Raw genomic sequence first — 21,340 nt, 5'->3', positions numbered from 1 at the left:
TAAAGTAAGTACATTCAAAAATGTAAAAATTACCCGACCAGCTAACAATCAACAGTTCTCGAGACGGGTATTTTTACCCAACCCGCTTATAATGTGTTAAGACCCTTAAGAAACAGAATGTCTCCAACTAACCCATTTCAATTAATCAGATGAACTAAACAAATGTTTTCTCAACATTGTTGCCAAACTAATTTAAAAGTTTTTTCCTATAAGAAACCCTAATCTAAATAATAATGTACTTGGTCTAAAAAACCTTAACGCAATTCAAAATAAAATACAAAACATTATTTCAATACAATTACAATTATGATATTTTTTGAATAAGGAAAAACAATTGTATATTTTCAATAATGTAAAAATCATTTCATTAACTAAATTTATTAATATTGAAAAAACATGAATAAAAAGATCAGACTATAATTCTCTAAGATTCCAAGTAGGGGTATTTTATTAAATCTTTTAATTTAATATTTAATTAAATAGTTCTACATAAAACATGAAGAAATCTAACCATAGTTTAAAAACTACGAACCAACTGTGCGGCAACACTTGATGAGGGTTCGAAAAGAAATCCGTTATGTTAAAAATCAAGTAACGCGTAGATTAAGATAAGAATATTTTAAAATAAACTTTGTATAATTTTACGACTATTTTACGATTAATATAAAATTCGTTTGGCATTGTCACCAACCTTATTTATTTTGTGCCTGGTCAACTTCAGAAAATTAAAACAAACTATAAGGTTATTTTAATGACATTAATATTATTGTAATATTTGTAGCGACACAAGGTGAACTGGTTGCATAACCAGTTTCAGGTTGGCACATCTGCGGTTTAACAGTGAAGGTTAAGTTCAAAGAAGCCGTTTAAGCCACGCTTCGAAAAGTTCCTGTTGTAAAATTATGTTCGGTCAATAAACTGGGAATAGCATCGGCGCAAGAAGAGAAAGTAAACTGGAATGAAACTTTACAAAGGAAATGAAATGAATCAGAAACGTAAATATAAAAAGTCAGTCTCACATTTACTGTAAACTAATTTTGCTTTCTATGATACCGATTGTGTGTTTTTAAAAATATAATTTCAACTGTTCAGTTTTGAGTGGTAAAAATATATATTTTTATTAATATGTAGATAAGCAAATGCTGAACATATAGTCTAATGTATAACTATGTATTGTCTAAAATTATCTTAATAAATTGAATAACTAATATTGATTTTTTCTTTTCAGCCTTTAACCAAGAAATTTAAAAGCTTCCTACCATGTTGAAAGTTCCTTAGGGCAAAAGAAAATTTAAACTGGCATCTAACGACATGAAATGTATGAGGAAAGGATATGAAATGAATCGAAAGGTCAATTTCATATTTACTATAAACGAATTTTGCATAGTATCATACCGATTTTGCAGTTACAAGTGCAGTTACTACAGTCCAGTTTTGTATTGGAAAAATATAAATTTTCATTAATATATTGATAAGTAAATGTTGGACATATAGTCTAATAAATTTTAAATTTTATCTTATTGTACTAAAGGTTATCTTACAAATTTTAACTGTTCAAAATTGTAGTGCATGCAAAAATATTTATAATTATTTTTAGTTATTTAAATATGATCAGTTGTCACAAGTTACCTCCAAAGTGTCTTTTCTGCTTTAAATGTTGTCACAATATTTTACACTCACAATAAGTTAGTGTATAAATTATTTTACTTTATAATTTTTAGCTTAATTATTATATATAATTATTTTAATAAATTGGATAACTAATTTCAATTTTTTGTTTTCAGCATTCAACCAAGATAACTTTCCACCAAGTTTTAAGTTCCTTAGGACAAATGAAAAATTAAATTGCCATGTTATTTTATGAGGAAAGGAAATAAAATGAATCAGAAACGTGAATATAAAAGGTCAGTCTCATATTTACTATAAATTAATTTTGCATATTATCATACCGATTGTGTGTTTAGTATTATAAAAATTAAATTTTCATTAATATGTGGATAAGCAAATGTTGAGCATATAATCTAATAAATTTTAATTTTTTTCTTATCATACTAAAAGTTATAGGCAGATGTTTAAAGATCTGCCTAAAAGATCTTCACTGGAGTATTGCAACTCTACAATAGCATGCTCTGTGACTGAAGATGCAGGAAAAAGAAAACGGACTGAAGAGTTTTATGGAATTGATGAGTTTAATGAATTGTACAACCATCAAAAAGGACCATCGACCCGGACACTATAGACCCCCAGTTGAAAAAGGAAGTCGATAGAGGATCTGTGTATTACGGAATCCACATGTATATTAAAAAAATTTACACTCTCAGACAGGTTATGTATCTCAACAAATGCCATTTTACAAAAAAAAAAATAATATAAAATTAAAATATTTGTCTTTTAGTACTATCATTTCGTCAAGGATGGATTTACATTAAGTTAACTGATAATTTGTGGTCTGGTCACTTGTCGAGACAATTCAATCAAGACTTGATCAAACTTTTTATCAAATGTAGTTGGGTGAGTATTTTTTACATCCACTAATCATTTTTACACATGTTTAATGCTTCGATACATCTCAAAATGTTTACTGACAATTTAGGAGTAAGCAACGAGAAGTTGAAAGGTAAACGTAAAACATACAAGAGACCGAATTTAAAGTAATTTAATCATAGTTTTTGTAACCACAGAAAGTGGTTTCCAAAATAAACAAAAAAAAAATAAAAATAAAATATAGATTTATTATATTATAATTTAGTATGTTTCTTAACTTTGTTAAGGTTTTTACAGAAATTATAACATTTTATTTTTTACATATCCGATTATATTATGAACTCCAGAATTTACCAGCTTCTTCCAAAGCAAGCCATAGTGATGCTTTCCACCACCTAATCATATTTTCACTAATAACAATATAAGTTTTTAAATATTAATGGATCCACTACTTTAAATAATTCCATTAAATGTGCTTAGGTACCTATTAAAAATGTTTCCTATACAGCAGTTCTATTAATTCTGGACTTCGTTTTTGGATATTCTGTTGAAACTGATACTTCTTTGCTGCTGCTTTGCTGTGTTGTACTTGAAGTTTAGTTGCTACATTTAGGAAGTATCCGATATCTACAATTCGATAACCATTCAATGAATTGATTTCAATTCTAAAATAATACTAGTCGTCGCTGTCAGATATGGTTTCCGAAAAAGATACATTTTGTCAATTTGAATAAAAACGTACCGTCCATATTCTACATTTATTTCTGAAAACTAACTTCTTTCACTTTTGCATAGTTGTTGCACCACATGGACTAAGAGATTCTTTGTTTGCACGTGAATTGGAAGCAGTATCACATATAAAATATATCTCGAACATTGGGTAGTTTTCAACACATTCTAAAAGATTTTCCACAATTTATTATCCTATTTTCTCCAGTTACCTTTTTCCTTGTTATTAACTTGTATATATAACTTTTGATTTTTTTTTCACATTTCTTAAATCAAGAACCAAATCTACACGCTTTTGACATTTTCTAGAATTAACATTGCTTTTATTTTATTTTTGTATACAATAATATATAAGTTCTCAACACGTTCTAAAAGGTTATCCACAATATATGATCCCATTTTCTCCAGTTACCATTTTCCATGTGTATTAACTTGTATATATAACTTTTGATGTTTTTTACGTTTCTTAATGATTAAGCGAATCTACACGTTTTTGGCATTTTCTAGAATTAACATTGCTTTTATTTTATTTTTTTATACAATAATACATAAATATATTATAATATATAATGTTAAATGCTTCTTTGATTATAAATTTCATATTAAAATTATGTGTCACTTGATTTTCCAATTTTATAAAGTCAAAGTTAATTTAATTACATAATACAATTTCACTCAATCCATAGATTACTTAAAATTGAAGTTTCTACAAGAGACAAGATATGTAACAACAAGAAAAAACGAAAAAATTATAGAAATAATTTAAGAATATAAAAAAACGAAATATCATATTTATATTAAATCCACTAATTTCGATTTGAAATGAACATAACACATTTCACGGGGGGAAAAACCACTGATACAAGTAAAAATTAATTAATTAATTAATTGATGACCTGAGTTAATAAATTTACATAACACATACGAAACAATAAAACAGCAATAAAAAAAAAATTTGAACAAAAAAGTTTACCTTTAAAAGTAGTTTTAGTAAATGCAAATTTAGAGGTAGGGTCACTATGCTACGGTTGGTTCATTCCGTGTCAAATTCGTTTCTATATGGGTAAAAATCTTAATATTGACACGACGGAGCAATTTTCTTTAAAACCCTCCACAAAATAACAATTGCTCAATTTTATGTTTTTCCATGGTTGTTGATGGATCGTTCGATGAACCGAATTCTACGCAATTGGTCGGTAAGAGTATAATCCAACACCCAGTTTTTGAGTTAGTAGAATCCACTTTATCATATTTACATGTGTATTACTCATCCAGAGGTTTAGGACGTAAATCAGACAATTTTGTATATAGACTGTTTTAGTTCATTCTTCTAATAAAAAAAATCTGAATTTTAATGAGAGTTGTATTTTTTTATTTTTTATATTGTGGTTTAAGAAATTTCAATTAAACTGAAGGTTTTTAAGAAGACTAGAAATGATACCTTAATACAATTCAAACTTCAAGTTAAATTGTTTAGGTTTGTGTGCATTTATTTTTCTATTTATAAATGTGTTCAACTGTTTACAATTCATGTATGTACGGTCTGCGACAGATCTATAGTTACACTTTGAAGGCTCTATTCGTTTGCAGTGAGTATGTGAGAGTCGAAGGGAGAATATTAGAAACAGTACAAGTGTTCAGATGCGACAATATATGCGCATTATTATTTTCTGACAAATTAAGAATACTACTGCGTTCATATTATGCATTTTTAATCGGATATTAATGTAATTTTACTTAATTATGATATAAAATGTTGGCAATTAAGAATTATATTCATATCGTACGAAAGTACTACAGTTTTTTACTGTATCGCATTCGACATTAGAAGTTCAAAAATAAGAATATATTTCATAAAAACAGCATTCAAAGCAATACATGTCTATTAATATGAATAAATTATATAATTATTCAATAAACAAAATAAAAAGATCACACATTTGAACATAAAAATATGTAGACTCAAAATTATAAAATGCAACTGGTATTGAAGTAAAAAGGAGGGAGAGTAACAAGCCATGCTGAATTCGAAGTGTAACTGCAGATCTGTCTCTGACCGTACATATTAATTAAATAAAGAAATTTTCCTTTTTAACGAACATTTCGAAATGTCTACAAAGGGCATCATATGACTGGTGAATAAATTTTTATAGACAATAATATACATTTTGTTTTCGATTCGTACAATGTGACCAATACAAGAAGCCGAAAAACATCCCATGTATTTACCACCATGATTAACTGTTGGTTTTTAGTACTTAAAATTGTTTCTCGTTCCAAACTAGTCTTCTTAGATATTGCCTGCTATCCAAACAAGTTATACTTAGTTTCATAGTACAATGGTAAGATCTCAATATTTTAATATAGCGATTTAGGTGTGGTATTTCTTTGGAAGGCTTTGACGCGCTTTCAGCGATGAAATAAGTAGTTACTGAAGAACGAGACTGTTGCCTAAATCATTGTCACGAATCAGCATAGTTATTAGTTATATCGTTTCAGTATTTGGCAATCGGGTTTCAGACCGTTCAGCTTCATAATCAACTTTTTATATTACAAAATGTATATTAAATTTATATAAAAAATATTTGATAAGCAAATGTGATATTTTTTCCATATAAACAATTTATTAACTGAATTATATCATAATTATGTAGGCATAGTATATTTTTCTAAAATAAACACAACAAATAAATTTATTTAAAAAATTTATATAAAATATATAATATAAAATTTAATTCACAGGGTACGTCTTTTCACCTAATCTAAATTTTATCCTATTAAAAATAGAAATTATTACAGGTTTCGAAATACTACGATAATTTCCATTGAGTAATTTCAAATAAATATTTAGCCATTATTAGCTCTAGTATCTTTGGTTGAAGAATTACTAGTAGTTTCTTTAAAAATTCCCACTTTAGACTCCAGACACAGTCAATTACAATGATTATTTTCATCATTCCCAAAATCTACCTTTCGCCTATTCAAATTTTTACCCTTATTTAAACACAGAAGGTTTCGATGTTTCGGAAACTGAATTAATTTCTTCTGAAATATATATATTATTTTTGTCAATAACATAAATGCGATTAAAATTGAAAATCACTACCTGATAAAAATGTTCTAACATTATTTGAATTACTATATCATAATACGATATAAAGAATTTTCAATAAATCAAGATTAAGAAAATAATCAATTTCTTAAAATTATTCGATACTGTCTATGCTAAAAATTTGATCATCCGAAATTATTTTAAATATTTTTGCGTTAGTATATTTGTATTTTCACATAATTTATATGTTTACTTGTTTGTTTGTTTTTTTTTTTTTGTTCTGCTTGATAACCAGTTTGTTCTAGCAATGATTCCTCTTGGCGATAGCTTGTTTATGATTAATTCCTAATAAAATGTCTCTCCATTAGTTTATTTTTAATTAAAAATTAAAGGTTAAAGTAAAAGAGATATACGAAGTAATAAATTAGAAATAAAAGCTGAATTTTTATGTTTATTTGTAAATTTTAGGCTCGACGGATTTGGATAGCAATACTTGTCAAGTCAATAAATACGGAAGACCCTGAAAATAGTACACATTGGTACTTTCCAAACTAGAGAGAGTAAACTTTTTAAATGCACTTATGATTTTCATAACCCACTATGGACTTTCCTTCATGTTAGTGGCCAACTATGAAACAGAATTCAAGAATGGATTAATTTTGGGTCACTGGGTCAATTTAATGGTCACCCACAAATGATTAAAATATTTTACTCAATAGTCTTCCCAGATTTAGCACTAAGACCTATAAAACTAAGCAAAAACAAAACACAAGTAATGAAGGAAGACATAAAATTGGAAAGGATACCACCCATCCATCAGGACAAAAGCCATCTATAGATTTAATAATATTTACAATTGTATTTTTAATTATAGGCTACAAAATAAATAACAAAGAAAAGTTTTTGAACTTCAGCATGGACTACCCATATTGGTCTGAAAATGTATAATATTTATATTCCATATTGAGTTATGAAACATCTTGCTTGCTTTGTATAAAACATTTACTAACCTGCTTAACTTTTCAAATGTTTTCAGACATTTTTTCCTTTGCGGGTAATACAATGGAATTGGATTATCTTTTTTTGAAAGAACTTTTGAGCATCTTTTGTTACTATAAACTTATAAACTCGTTAGTATAATTTGTAATCACACGTTGAACGCAGAGCCGTAGATTCTGCACAATTTATATATACGAACTTTGGGAATTTATCGATTTACATGTTGTATTCTTAATCACAACAGAGTATAGAGATTGTAATATGCGCCGCCGTCGCTACCGCGCAGATTAAAAATTAATTAATTAATGAAATCTTTTGATATTTTGTTATTAAAATTGTTTAGTGACATTTTAAAAAGTTACCTCTCGTTGAAGTGTAGTTTCTGTTCAACGAGTTAGGGAGAAGGAGGCAGATATAATGAAACGAGATTTATTTGTCGTATGTTCCTTCCTGTATATTACAATGTATACCGCAAGATACATAGCTTATGTCAATTGTTATCGGAACAACTACGAGGATAGTCGGGGAACTTTTCTAGGTATTTCTTCGTCATCCCCTGGGATACTGATTGTCCTGGAGACAGTGAGTGTTCCTGTTTGTGTATTTTTTGTTTACATTTTAATTAATGTACTGTAGTTTGAAACTGAGGAAAACCAAGGACCACGTGTTTGTGCATAAAACTTTAGTGTCTAAGAGTCGTGGTTTCTTCGAAGGCACCCCATCTGAAAATCTTCTGGCGCCCTAAATTAAGAATATGGAGGGATTCAACGTAATATAAGTTGTTTAAGTTCATATTAGTTTATCAATTTGAATATATAAAGTTAGTAATAGTTTTAGGTGACGATGGCAAAGATATATCTGTTAAACTGGAGGTTTTTAAAAAGGAATTCTAGAAGGGATGCCATAAAGCTGTTTTGGTGAATTATTGAAGGTTAGTGCCTATATTTTTATTTAATTATGGTAAAAAAATACATCATATTTAATTCTTCTTTAATATACATTTCAAACATTTCATTTTAAACAAAGACAAAATTAAAAAATAATTTTTTGTTTAATTAATTATACTTTAATTAAAAACAAGTAATAATTACATTTAAATATTTAAGAAACATAATACACAAATACATTTATTTAATTTAATGAAACACATTACTGTTAAATAATTTTTTATTCATTAATGTAAACTAGTATTCAAACAATTGAATATATTTAGTCCTATGTTAACTTGCTTATGTATAGGAATTAAATTATGCTAGTTTCTTTATCTCATTTTAAGTCCGTTAAGCTGCAATTAATTACATCTAGTCCACCGATGAATGTTCAATCTGTACAATCCTTAAAGAGATTTAATTGTTATGTTAAAAACAATTTTCAATAGTATGACATAATATTATTGAAAATAATAAATATTTAACTAATTATGGCATATCAGTATGTGTAATGACTTTTTTACTTCAAAAGAACCTGGACAGTAAGTAGGCATGTATAGATTTAAATTTAGTTCAGTTAAAATTCATTTTACATAAAATTATTAATGTTTCTAGTCCTAGAATCAGTTCTTGCTGTAATTTTTTATAATACAAAAAATGATAATTGAAATGAGGTTCTCAATGCATTGTGTTTGTGTAAACATTCAATAAATTGGATTTCTCTTTAAAATTAAACGTTAACTAATTTGGTCAATATTTTTTAATTTTAATAATGTAAAACACTGGTTTTAATCGCATTCTGATAATTTGAGAAATGAATTATAAGAAATATTTTATTAGTCAAAGATATCATAAAAATAATATTAATAAAGACCTGCTGAAAATTCATTTAATTTTCCATTTATCTAGATTTCGAAGGCTATACAAGTTTTTGAGCATAATTTGTATTTTATTTTCGCTATGAGGGATGAATCAAAATGGTCAAATTGGAATTTATATAATGGGAAATCGATTTGGACCATAAAACTTAAATTTCTTTAAGTTTAATTGGTATGCTCTAAAATATTATAAAGTTGATAAAAATATGTACAAAAGTTTCAAAGATTAGTTGATAGTAAATAATTTTGTGACTAAAAATTGGATAATTACATATATGTAAGTACCATAAAACGATAACACCAATATAATTTATTGGAAACAATTTAATTAAGATCGAAATGTTAGATGAATAGTTGAAATGCCCAATGTTTATTAGTTCTTTCAAATTAATTAACTCATTCACTAATGCTTTTAACAACCTTTGATAAATTATCTCTAATAACTTTTTGAAAATATTGGCAACATATTATTATTCACTTTCGTGAATATTCTAGCAAACTTTATAAAACATTTCATTATTTTTAGTAAATAAGTGTTTTACTTTATAATTTATTTTATTATAAACATTTTTAACTATTTGCAAAATTTAAAATGATTATTAAATATGTTGTGTCTTATTTGGTGTTTAATATTTTGTTTATATTCAACCTTATTTTTTATTTTAGTCATGGACGATGGAACAAAGGAGGTTCCCAGAATGTTTCAATTTCCTCATGACGTATGAATGATCAAAGAGAATCTGATATGAAAGAAGTAAAACCAAAGGTCAGTAAAATAGTTACTTTTAGTTCGTTTGGTTTAAAATACATTTAAGGTATACATAGTCTGTCTCAAAAATTATGACTTAGAATGTCAGATACGCGAAAGGGGTAAACAAATCGTAATTTTTATTTAGTATTATTCGAAATGAATTTCTTCATGACTGTAATTTGAATCTCTTCTGTAGCCAGAAGTCTGTTGGTGGTAAATCTAGCGGGTATGGCGGATGTTATAAAAGAAAAAGGCCCTTTTTGGACAAAAATTTCATCACTATTCTAGACTTGTGAGCCGACGCGTTGCTATGTATGTACATTTTACACTTTACATTTACATTTACAATAGTTTGCAATAGTCTCAGCTATGTATTATTAGACAAATATTTTATGTTGTTTGTTGTTATTCCAATTTTAAATATTTCAGTTAAAGAAAGATGATTCAATATGACAATTTCATTATGCATGTTTTTATTAATTTATATTTTAGGTATTATGACAAGCTGTGTCGAAATAAAAGGGTTCAGTATCGATTTTCTACAGCCATTGTCGCAAGATTTTGGATGAAGTCCATTCTATACATTACTTAATTAAAGAAATATACAGCCAGTGTTAACTTCATTCACATAAGATTGGTGTAGTGGTGGTATAATTGTACTGCGGTGGTAGCGATAATTTCTAAATGAAGTGTTCGCAATAGACGGTATGGTTTTATATAGGCATGTACCAAAGGTAGGAGTAAGAAATCACGTTTTTGATGTTGAATATAATTACTGTTTATTTCTGCATTCTATTTTAAAACAGCCACACACTGAATAAAAACAAAATTTTAGGTTATAATGTAATTATATATCATTAGCATGTAAGGATACAGTGCCTAACGCGCTTGTGCGAAATATAACAGTTGCATTGGACGTTGGAAGACCTTAATAGCCTAAAAGTTAAAAGCTAGCTAGATTCTTCACTACCAATACCACAACGATCTGTACGAAGTTGATCTTGAACACTCCAGTGAAAAATCACGAGTCTAACTTTCTGCACTACACACACGAATACACTTCTGCTGCATCAACATATATGTGAATGAGGCAAATTAGGCACTTCAATTTAAAAATTAAAATAATAAGTAATCATGCATGTTATTTAAAATAGGTAATATTTTAAGCAACAAGTATAAATTACGATTTATGTTATTTAAATTATATTAAAATTTAGATATTATTGAGTACGTTATAGGTATTTTTTGTTGTCAAAAATAAGGTTTATAACCTGTTTCTCCACAAACATTGGGGTTGTTTATTTGACAATTATTTCAAGCATCCATTAAAAACGTCATGGTTTTTTGGCTGTGTTATTTCTTAAACCATCTTTCTAAATTGACCATTGATACTAATATACTGTGACTATAGGGTATTACCAGTCTTTCATCTTTTCCTAAACGGAAAATAACTTGATTTATTTGAACTGCTAGTCATGCATTTCTTTCAACTTTTCGTTCTCCTTGTCCCTGACAATATTCGTTATTTTTTCAAAATAATACGACAATTCTGTGTATATCGGTAAATGAATTTATAAACTTAAAGCTTACAATTTGCACTTCGGAGCTTCCTAAAGCTTTTAGAAAATCTTGTGAACTTTTAAATATTTACGATTGGGTGTTTGGCTGTCGTTGTGTTTACACTTTATTATTGTATTGTAATTTCCTTGTCTTCAGTGTCATCGATTTATTTCTTTAGCTGACATTATAGGAATTCCTTTACTATTTGGGACTTACTTTATTTCGTGCACCTTCACCTAATTAACGCCCTATATTCTAATGGTATTAAATCTCCACTGGGTCCACTTTGTGTTTGATTCCGATTGGTTACAATTTTTCTATTTTATATATAAACATTATTAATTAAGATTATATCTTGCAAAAGGACAAGCGAGAAATTGTAGTAGTTCACTTCGATTACAATATAGTGGGCCATTACAAAAACTAACCCAGAATTAAAGATGTATCGGTATTTTAATACCGCGATTTTGGAGCGATATTCTTTTGAAACTGATTTGTCACTCTTTCAGCGACAATATAACTAGTTACTAAGAATTGAGGCCATTGCTTGGACATACTCGCGGATTGAAACAAAACATTAACAAGATAAACAACAAAGAAAGATATACATCCATTTATGTGAGTCGGCCGGAATACAATTAAACAAAATCTACTATTCATTAGTAATAAAGTATTAGCAATTAAATTTATTACTCTCTAGGGATCAGTCAACTTTTATTTATCCAACACGCTGTGTGCGGAACTGAGTGGAACTCATGTTTTCATTAACATAACAGTAACCTAACTGTTACTGTGGTAGAATTACTACACGTACACTTTTATTTTCTTTTTTGACCTCTTACATAATCCGTACTAAAATAATCATTTCCCTGGGGACCTACTTGACAAACCATATTCATATTTTGAGAAACGAAATAAACATTCAACAAATTCAAAATCTTGTTCTAGTCACACATAACTTTCATGTCCCTCAGCTTAAATTTTATAAATGCTAACACGGCTGTAACACACATTTAACAATAATAAAGAAAATACTTAAACATCAACAGAATATCTAGTGTTTGAGAACTTGAAAGATTGTCAGTATCTCTAACTTATACGAATGGTAGTTTTTATCGCTGTCGATTGTACTGTGGCTGTAGTATGCTACCACGCGCATTCTATTTTCATGCAATTTCATCTTATTCATTTTGCCCTGAGCCCAAACAAAAGTTTGATTTCTTAGTAAGCTGGTTATTCAAGCTGTTTTCGAAGAAAAATCTGGTACAAATTTTCGAAAATACTCGGCAAGGTCTAACACTGTTGATCTGGGCGTATTCCCTCTGTAGAAATTTCTTTACCCAAATACTCAATTGAAAATTTCAAAAATTTGCACTTATTGATATTTAGACATCCAGCAATTGTTAAAACAGCTTGTGGTTTTGTTTGGTTTTACAAACCCTGTCTCCGGATGTTGTCGGGCAAAATGGTATTTTTGGTGAGCATATGTTAATGAAGTTCAGTTTTGTTTATGTTTTTTTTCTTTCGGTTTTAGGCTGCTGTCCTTGTAAAAGGAATCGGTGCCTAGTCTTGTAAACGACTTCTTTTTCTAACCAGAATATTTGTCGGAGTGGTTTTCAGCTGCCTTTAACGCATAATACCTTTGGAAGTCTTCGTCGCTTTTGGGCGCGACTTCAATTTTGGCCTGCCTTCGGAAAATTTTTCATTTTTGCCCAATACTATATCACATCACTTGACAAATAAGTTCTGATTTCAATTAAAGACAAAAATTAACGTCTATGACAAAAGTGAGGACGAATTCAAAAATGCAAAAAAAGGGACTGCAACATTCCGGTTACAATTTTAGTTATCACAATTACCTCAATAATCGTTTTTAAGCAATTTTAACTGAATACTTTAAATTTTATTATTATTATCATTAATATATAACATAAGTTTCAAGACAGAGAATGGATTACCTGATCAATACAGCTCTGCTTACAATCGAATGAATGTTTTTACTATGCTCGACACTAAGATACGTCGCATTGCAATCGGTGTTGTCATTTATTACAATATAATTCATCCCTCCTTAGGAAAAAGACTCGGAGTGTAGTAAGCGAGGGTTTGTTGGTTCTTGAGTATTGAGTCCTTTAGGTTCGTCTGGATTATGTGACTTGACCAGATAAGCTTTTACGAGAAATCCAGCAGCGGTGATGATGATTGCGTACATCAAAAATGTATTAGTTGTCTATGGAATGAGAAGTTTAATATCCTGATATTTTTCTTTAGTTGCTTTATGAGAACGGGAATACTGGTCGTATATTCTATGGGCTTGAATGGTTTGTTTCTAATCAGGATACTTGAAAATCAGTTGTGAATTTGAATGAAACCATCCAACATATTGATTTACTTCTGGTTCCAGATGACTTCTTTGATGCAGATGACATTGTGTTGGAATTTCTATTTCAGTTAAAATATCTAAAACTGTATTGTACATCAAAATTAATTGATTATAAAGATCAATAGAGTTGAATGATTTTATTTTTTAAGGTAATTTTATTATTTTGAATGTTTTGTATTGAAAATTTAAATTTCTTTAAAAGATTTTCGTTAAGTGAATACTTATTTATAATTTGGTAGTACAGCAATTCTCAACCACTGGTCCGGCGGACTACCAATGGTCCGTGAAGAAATTTTACTTTATATACTTTTGTATGTATATATTGATCGAAAAAGTGTTTGATCCGACTGCATTTTGAGAGACTCTTCCGTTGTAACCGCCGAGTAGTCCGGACGTGCCGTCGAGTTTTGCAGGTTGTAAGTAAAAAATTTTTGGCCCGCTCCGACGACTAAAAAACTAAAGAAACTAAAATATATTTTATTTAAACGTTACTAATACAAAACAGTACATTCCACACAATTTATTATATATGTATATAAAATACAATCAGATTGGTCCAGCGGGGACGCCGAGAACACGTAGGTCGATAGTCGGACTGTTCTAAGTTGCGTCAGAATGTTTCATACGTCAGATGGAGCCATCCTTGCACGCGGGTGTTTCTAGAAGGCCTTCTGTTTATAATTATCATTAAAGTATCTTTGGTATATTATTTTTTTAGTTTTTGAGGCTCAACAGCATATTAGGGGTGTGGATATGGAAAAATGAAATGAAAAAACCCATTTTTAATCTCTGATTATTGATTTCTGTGAGAATGTTGTGTGTGTCACAAATTGTTCATTTTGGTCATATGGATTTGAGATTGAGGGATGAGAAGGTTATGGTGGCTCACAAAATAATGGAAGGGTTTCGTGGATTAGTTTGTGTTTGTGGGCAGAATTTTTGGTGTTGTGTCTTAAAATTTTGTTCTGAATTCGTTGAAGAACTAACATATTTGTTTTGGCTATGGAGCACCACACCGGGTAACCTACCCGTATTGGCAGGGAAAGCGATTTAAAGGATCAAATTGTCCCCAACACTGAGGACACTGCTTTTGTTAATTAGGGAGTAGGTTGTCCTCATCGCCGCAAAAACTTTAGATATTAATTTATTCACGTGTTGCTTAAAGAACAACCTTTTGTCTAGAGTAATTCTCAGGGAGTTGACGCAGTTCTTTTCCACGATGCTGACTCCTCCTAGGATAGATGGCTGCAGTATTTTTGAGTTTGTGAATTTTTTTGTGAAATTTATAAATTCCGTTGTTTGTGCATTGACTTTTATATTCCATCTGTCATAGTATTTGGCGAGGTTCAGCATATGGTACTTGATCTGCGCCGTTGCCACCTCGGAACTGAAACTGTGAATAAATACGACTACGAATACGTAGTGTCGTCAGTGTAGAGAGCAAGTTGTGTTTGATGGTGTTTGAGAGTGTCAGAATATTACAGGGTGTAAATTTAGGGAACGAGAACCGTACCTTGTGACCAGTAAGAATTTGTTGGGGTTGGGAGACTGAATTATCCAGTTTGACGCGGAAAGAGTGCTCTCTCAAATAAGAGTCGAGGAGGCAGACCATGTACTCCGGGAAATGTAGTTTGTGCACCACACCATCAAGCCAAACGGTGTCGAATGCTTTCCAGAAGCAGTAAAATCGTGTTTTTCCCACGGTTATACGCTTGCTTGACAGATGCCACGATTCTAGCCGTCTGTAGTTTGGTGCTGTGTTTCTAGCAGAATCTGAATTGCTCCGGCGGGGTTATAGAAAGCCTCCGGTCAACTCTGTTGATTCTTTCGAAGATTATCCTTTTGGTCAACTTGGACCTGGTATTTCGGATACTAATGGGTTGATAAGAATTTGGGTTCTTTGGGTCTTCATCGGGTTTGTTTATAGGCATTACTATTGAGGATTTCCATTGAGAGGGGAAGTGCTGAAGATTGAGGATGGAATTAATGATGTGCATTAATTAGATGATGGATTTGCGAGAGAGGCTCTTTAGAAGGATGTTGTCTATTTTGTCGGGACCGGGGGCTTTGTTTAGAGGGAGTGTTTTGATTATTGACATCAGTTCTCTTGGGGTTGGAAGGGATTTGTGGCGGGATTACGATGCGGTCACTCGATGTGATCTCTTCGCCGATTGTCTGGGTTACTGCCTGTTCAGGAGACAAATTATTGGTGTCTGTACGCTGTACGTTCATTAGCCTAGTGTGTGATATGTATTTATTTATTAATATTGCAACCCCATCGATTCTTTGTCTTGCTGTCTATGTTGCGTCAAGTCGATAAACAACATGACAACAAGTTTGTCAACATCTATGAGTCTTGTCTTCTGAATTAGTAGAATATCAACTTCATGTTTGTGAAGGAAAGGGATCTGTGTGGACAGTCTACTTCTTATAGATCCACAATATTGAGGCCAAGGCTTAGTTATTAGCTACGAGGAAATGTGGTCTTATTTTTATAAATTATATTAAATAAAACATTAAATATGAAAGCTTTTTGTCCCCTTTCTAACTATAATACTTTTCCTACATTGTATTTAATATATTTTTATATAAATTAAGTTTTATGTGGCCTAAAATGAGTTAATGTCTGATCATTTGGTTGAAGCTGGTGAAAAGTCTTAAGACAATAATAATTAATGAAATTCTGCATGCATTAATGCATTCTGCTTCTTCATTACGTTGAAGACTCAAGGGACGCTTCAAACTGTTAAATAAGAAGCCACCTCATCTACCATATAGCCCACAGATTTAACATGTGACTGTTATTTAATTTTTGTCCAATTTTTGTAGTAAATAGTTAATTATAACGAAGAGATTCCTCTCCTTTTCATAATTTGCTTGTAGATAATGATGATTGATTAAATTGAGTCATTTTTATTGGCCACAAACTACAAAATATTTCCCCTGTTACTCCTCAAATAATTAAAAATGTGTGGCATAAATCAAGTCGAGTATAAAAATGGGTGGTTTATAATTTGCATACATACATTCGGCATTCGGAGGTGAACACAATTAGAAAGTCACTATAATTATGTTACATCGAAATGAACCACATGCGGATTTATTCGCGAACGACAGATCACGTTATGTTTTCATTCCGGTATTCACGTTTTCCGGCGATTGTTTTGTTTTATGTGAATCATATCATTTCCATCTACAAATGCATAAGAGGGTTATAATAAAATATTCTCTTTATACATTAAACATTCTCTATCTAGATTTACTCGCTCTTAATTAAAGAACTGTTTGTAGTGTTAAGTTAATACAATATATTATTCTAAAAGCTTCTTTCATATTTTTTTTCCATTGTTGTATTTATAAAACATTCGTTTTTAATTAAAATGATGAATACACATGTATGTTGTGCTGGCGCATCAGGAAGCGGCCGCGTTTCTTGCCGATGTGCTGCTGGTGGTGGTGGTGCTGCTGCAGGAACTGTGGGTACTGGGTGCGAGTTTTGCTCAAGGCTTTCTCTGGAACAAGATAATTTACAAAATGTAGTTTTATATTTTGTGATTTCAACCTCATCCACCATAACTGTCCAGGGAAGTTTCGCAGAAGTTCACGAAAATCATGAACTTTTGGGAAAGGAACTGGTTTCTGACTAGCATGCTGTTCAGGTCCTTCAGTGCTTGCAGGAGGCCTCCCAGATTCACCTTAGTGCGCAGCTGGTTCATCTCTGAAACAATCTGTGTAAATTCATTGATTTGATTGTTATTAAACAACTTAGCCGTTCGGTGTTCATCGGTCTTCATCGGCGCTGAGTTAGCAGAAACTGTTGTTGAATAGCCCGTTCTGTAATAAAGTGTTTTCGGGAAAACTTAAGCGTAATAAACTGAGTCCGTCTTTTCAGGTGCATATTGTAACAAGTTGGAGAACGGCCCTTTGGCCCCGTGGTGCTTGCAGTCCAGTTGTTTATGGTGCGATCTGGCTGAGATTTCGTATATGGGTACCTTGGAGGTTGCCTTTTCAGGTGTTGTTGTCCAGATTGGGGAACGGCCCTTTGGGCAAATTTTTTTGCGTGGGTGTCAGCACAGGAAGTGAATGAGCTCGCAGGGTAACATGGCTGACCTCGAGGACGGTCATCCTGTCGAGAGCATGGATGAGGAAACCAACGCGTACAGCATGAGTGAAGCGGGCGACAGCATTGGGAGAGACAAAAAGAGAGTGAGGAAAAATAACAGCGTCTTGCAGCGGGATGGTGGGTCATTGGATGTTATTCGTGGAGTAGAGAAGAGGCTTGTGGAGTTTTTGTGTAGGGCTGAAAACAAGGTCTCGAAGGGTGCGCTGACCTTTATTATGGAACAGTTTGGGCAAATGCGGACGCAGGCTGTCGTGCTGCGAGACAGCTTGAGGAGGCCAGAAGATCCCTTGAGTTGTGTGTTCGGGAGATTCGGGGTGATGGACCGGTACCAATGGAGAATACAACGCCTATAGTTAAGAAAAAGATACCTAGGACTTATGCGCTTGTGGTCAACGCTGTCGATACTTGTGTAAGAAGCGATAGCGTTAAGGAAAAGGTTGTGTCTGAGGTGGCACCAAAGACTGGGGACATATGGGTGAAGGCCGTCCGTCGCACCAAGACGGGCGTTGAAATCGAAACGGTGACTAGGGACGAGAGGGAACGTCTACAGGCTATCCCTGCGTTCGGTGAGGCTAGGCTGGGCTGTGTGTTGGAAGTGCGAGATCCATGGCGCGCAGGGTAGGGGTGCACAATATGCCAATCCACATCAAGGATGAGGAGTTCATGACTGAGTTGCGTGCAAAGAACTGGGCTGGCATGTGTGAGATTAGGTTTAAAGAGAAGGTTCGGTTGGTGGTCTAGCAACAAATTATCTTTTACCCGACGTATTAAACTTAAATCTTAATCAAAAAGGCTTTCTCACCTTAACCAATTCTATACTATACTATAATACTACTATACAATTCGTTACATTATAGGAAGTTTGAACGCTTCACATACCAAATAAATAATTGGTACCTACCTCTTATTAATTCATCTTGTATCGCGTCTAGAAATTTTATTTTTAAAACTTCCAAATTATCTTTGACATCGTAACCTAAAAATTTATTACTAACATTTCACACTAATATAAAATAAAACAATTTATAGAGAAACCAGTAACAATACAATTGTCGTTTTAATAGTATTAAACAATATGTAACAATCTGATACGTTCCACACATAGAATAAAAAAATACTGACCAGAAGGTTGAAAACTGAACAACTGCTTTCTCTATAATTACTATTTTAACAAGAACAACTGACCAATTTTAAATAAACCGAAATAAAAAAAAAGTTCTTCACTTCTTTGAATATTCATAAAAAGTAAAAATAATACTTCAGTTGTTTTTGTTCTGTTTTCAACTTTCTGGTCCGTATTTTTATTCTATGTGTGAAACGTACCAGACTGTTACATATTGTTTAATATTATTAAAACGTAAATTGTATTGTTCTGGCTTCTCTATAAATTGTTTTATTTCATATTAGTCTATCAATTTGAATGTGAAAGGTTAGTAATACATTTTTAGGTACGATGTCAAAGATAACTTGGAAGTTTTAAAAAAGTATTTCTAAACGCGATACAAGGTGGTGAATTATTAAGAGGTTAGTATCCATTATTTATTTGGTATGTGAAGTGTTCAAACTTTCGATGATGTAACGAATTGTATTGCTATCGACCATTTGGAATGAATAGAAACACTACCACCAAGCTTTGACAAAGAATTCATAGTGGCAGTATATCTGGCACGACATGTTGTTGGGTCAGTCGATTTTTCCAATAAATTGTGGAGCCGGCCCAGAAGCTGTTGCGGGATGGCAGTTCTTAATTCCATAATCTCAAGTCGTCCGTGCCGTATGCGTGCATATACGGTGATTTCAGGGTTTTCGAGACCGTAGAGGATCTTTGAGATCATGAATTGCCTCAGTAGATTAAGCTTTTGGTCCGCCTTTAACGGAGCTCTTCCTAGTAACAGTGACCACTATTTCAAATTGTATATCGATGGTTTGCCAACGCCAGTGGTTCCAAATAGATGGCCTAGATATTTAAATGCACATATATTATTAATAATTGAAATTTTGGAACCATCAATGGAAAATATTGGTTTAGTGGATGGGATGGTAATTTTACATCCACCAATTGGTTTTGCAGAGATGGAGACCGACTTAGCTTTAAAAAATTTGGAGGTCTCTAGGAGCATTAACGGTATATTCACCTCTTCGTCACTTATCAACACTATATCCTCGGCAAAGGCCATCGCTGTAATTTGGACCCCATCAGTAACAGTTCCACCAGAAAATCTTATGTTTAAGTCTTTGATTAACTCATTAGACTATGTTAAAAATAAGGTGACTCTTGCCGATTATCCCCTCTTTGATCCAATAAAACAAAAGGTTTTGGCCCAGGTATGCAATAATTCTAATACACACATTTTGATACACACCTTTGATGATATACACGAGTTAATGGTTTTGTAAGAATATCAGCAACCATTTCTTGTGGTATGTGTTGAGCTTCCACCAACTTATCCCCATGATGGATCCACCTTGTCGTAGTCCTGGGGCTCAGCACCGCTCCATAAGCTAGTGGTAGTGGGGAGCTAACGGATCCAACACCTGCAAGTCCAATCCATCCCCAGAAAGATTTCGGATCTTCCTCAGATTGGACTTATTCTTCCGAACCCAGTTGACAGGGGCTGGCATCTTTGTCAGTCCCACGACTTCTGGTTCAGCATACCCCATATATGAAAATATACGTTCTTTTCCCCATGTATGATTTATCGTACATGGTAAACACTATGGCAATGATCTCCGGATCGATTCCCGAAGAGGGGTTCTTAAAATTTCCCCTCTTTGTCCCCCCACAAAAAAAAACAACTTATCCTTAACTACATCTCTAATAAAGTGAAATTTTATATCGATGTGCTTAGTACCCTTGTGAAATACATGATTATTAGACATACATTCAGCACCTCTATTGTCTGTGAAGACTGTTATCTTACTAATTTTCTTCAAGGCGGTTTCTATTATTAATCTTCTTAAAGGTGTCGCCTCCTTAATTGCCTCAGACTGACTGACATACTCCGCCTCTGTTGTAGATAATGTAACTCTGCTTTGTTTCTGAGATTTACAGGATATACGAGCATTATTTAAAATAAATGCGTAACCGGTATAAGAACAATTTTGCTTTTACTATATACCACTTCTTTGGATTATTAACAAACCGTGAAACTGTGTTTGATATACCTATGAGCTCTCGATATGAATAGGTTTTATTTTCATCATTTGTTGATTCATAGAACTTTAACTCAGATGGCGTGGATATGGTATTACACTTACCATATCCACGCCATCTTGTTAATAAATCAACAAATACATCTCAGGTGTATTTACCGTTGTCATTGTTGACTATTTCCACTAATACTTCTTCCATCATATCCGGCATCTCCATAATAACTTTTTCTTCCAGAATACCATTTAGATAAGCAATTACTAAATCTATTTGATGCACCTATAAACCGTTGCTGGCAGAG

The 21,340-nt window shown here is 31.9% G+C and overlaps 1 protein-coding gene and 1 long non-coding RNA gene across 3 annotated transcripts; one reads left to right on the top strand and one right to left on the bottom strand.

Moving 5' to 3' along the window:
- Window positions 1–848: 848 nt before the first annotated feature.
- Window positions 849–11,426, top strand: LOC126266034 (uncharacterized). 2 transcript variants are annotated; one of them, XR_007548494.1, is made up of 11 exons: window positions 849–1,008; window positions 1,229–1,350; window positions 1,785–1,904; window positions 2,059–2,511; window positions 6,734–7,846; window positions 7,901–8,042; window positions 8,096–8,195; window positions 9,738–9,837; window positions 10,019–10,134; window positions 10,315–10,556; window positions 10,658–11,426. It is a non-coding gene; the product is annotated as an uncharacterized LOC126266034 (long non-coding RNA). The 2 variants fall into 2 exon arrangements; XR_007548493.1 differs by having other exon boundaries at window positions 10,315–11,426.
- A 5,668-nt stretch (window positions 11,427–17,094) lies between these two features.
- LOC126266031 (uncharacterized) lies at window positions 17,095–17,585 on the bottom strand. Its single transcript, XM_049969309.1, has 2 exons — window positions 17,337–17,585; window positions 17,095–17,277 (listed from the first exon to the last, which is right to left on the bottom strand). Exons 1-2 carry the CDS (start codon window positions 17,557–17,559, stop codon window positions 17,141–17,143), a joined length of 360 nt encoding a protein of 119 aa, XP_049825266.1. The 5' UTR covers window positions 17,560–17,585; the 3' UTR covers window positions 17,095–17,140.
- Window positions 17,586–21,340: the final 3,755 nt, after the last annotated feature.

The sequence above is a fragment of the Aethina tumida genome, chromosome 6 (assembly GCF_024364675.1).
Source record: "Aethina tumida isolate Nest 87 chromosome 6, icAetTumi1.1, whole genome shotgun sequence".
Lineage (NCBI taxonomy): Eukaryota > Metazoa > Arthropoda > Insecta > Coleoptera > Nitidulidae > Aethina > Aethina tumida.
The sequence above is the reverse complement of the archived record's forward strand: the minus strand, read 5'-3'. Positions and strand labels throughout refer to the sequence as shown.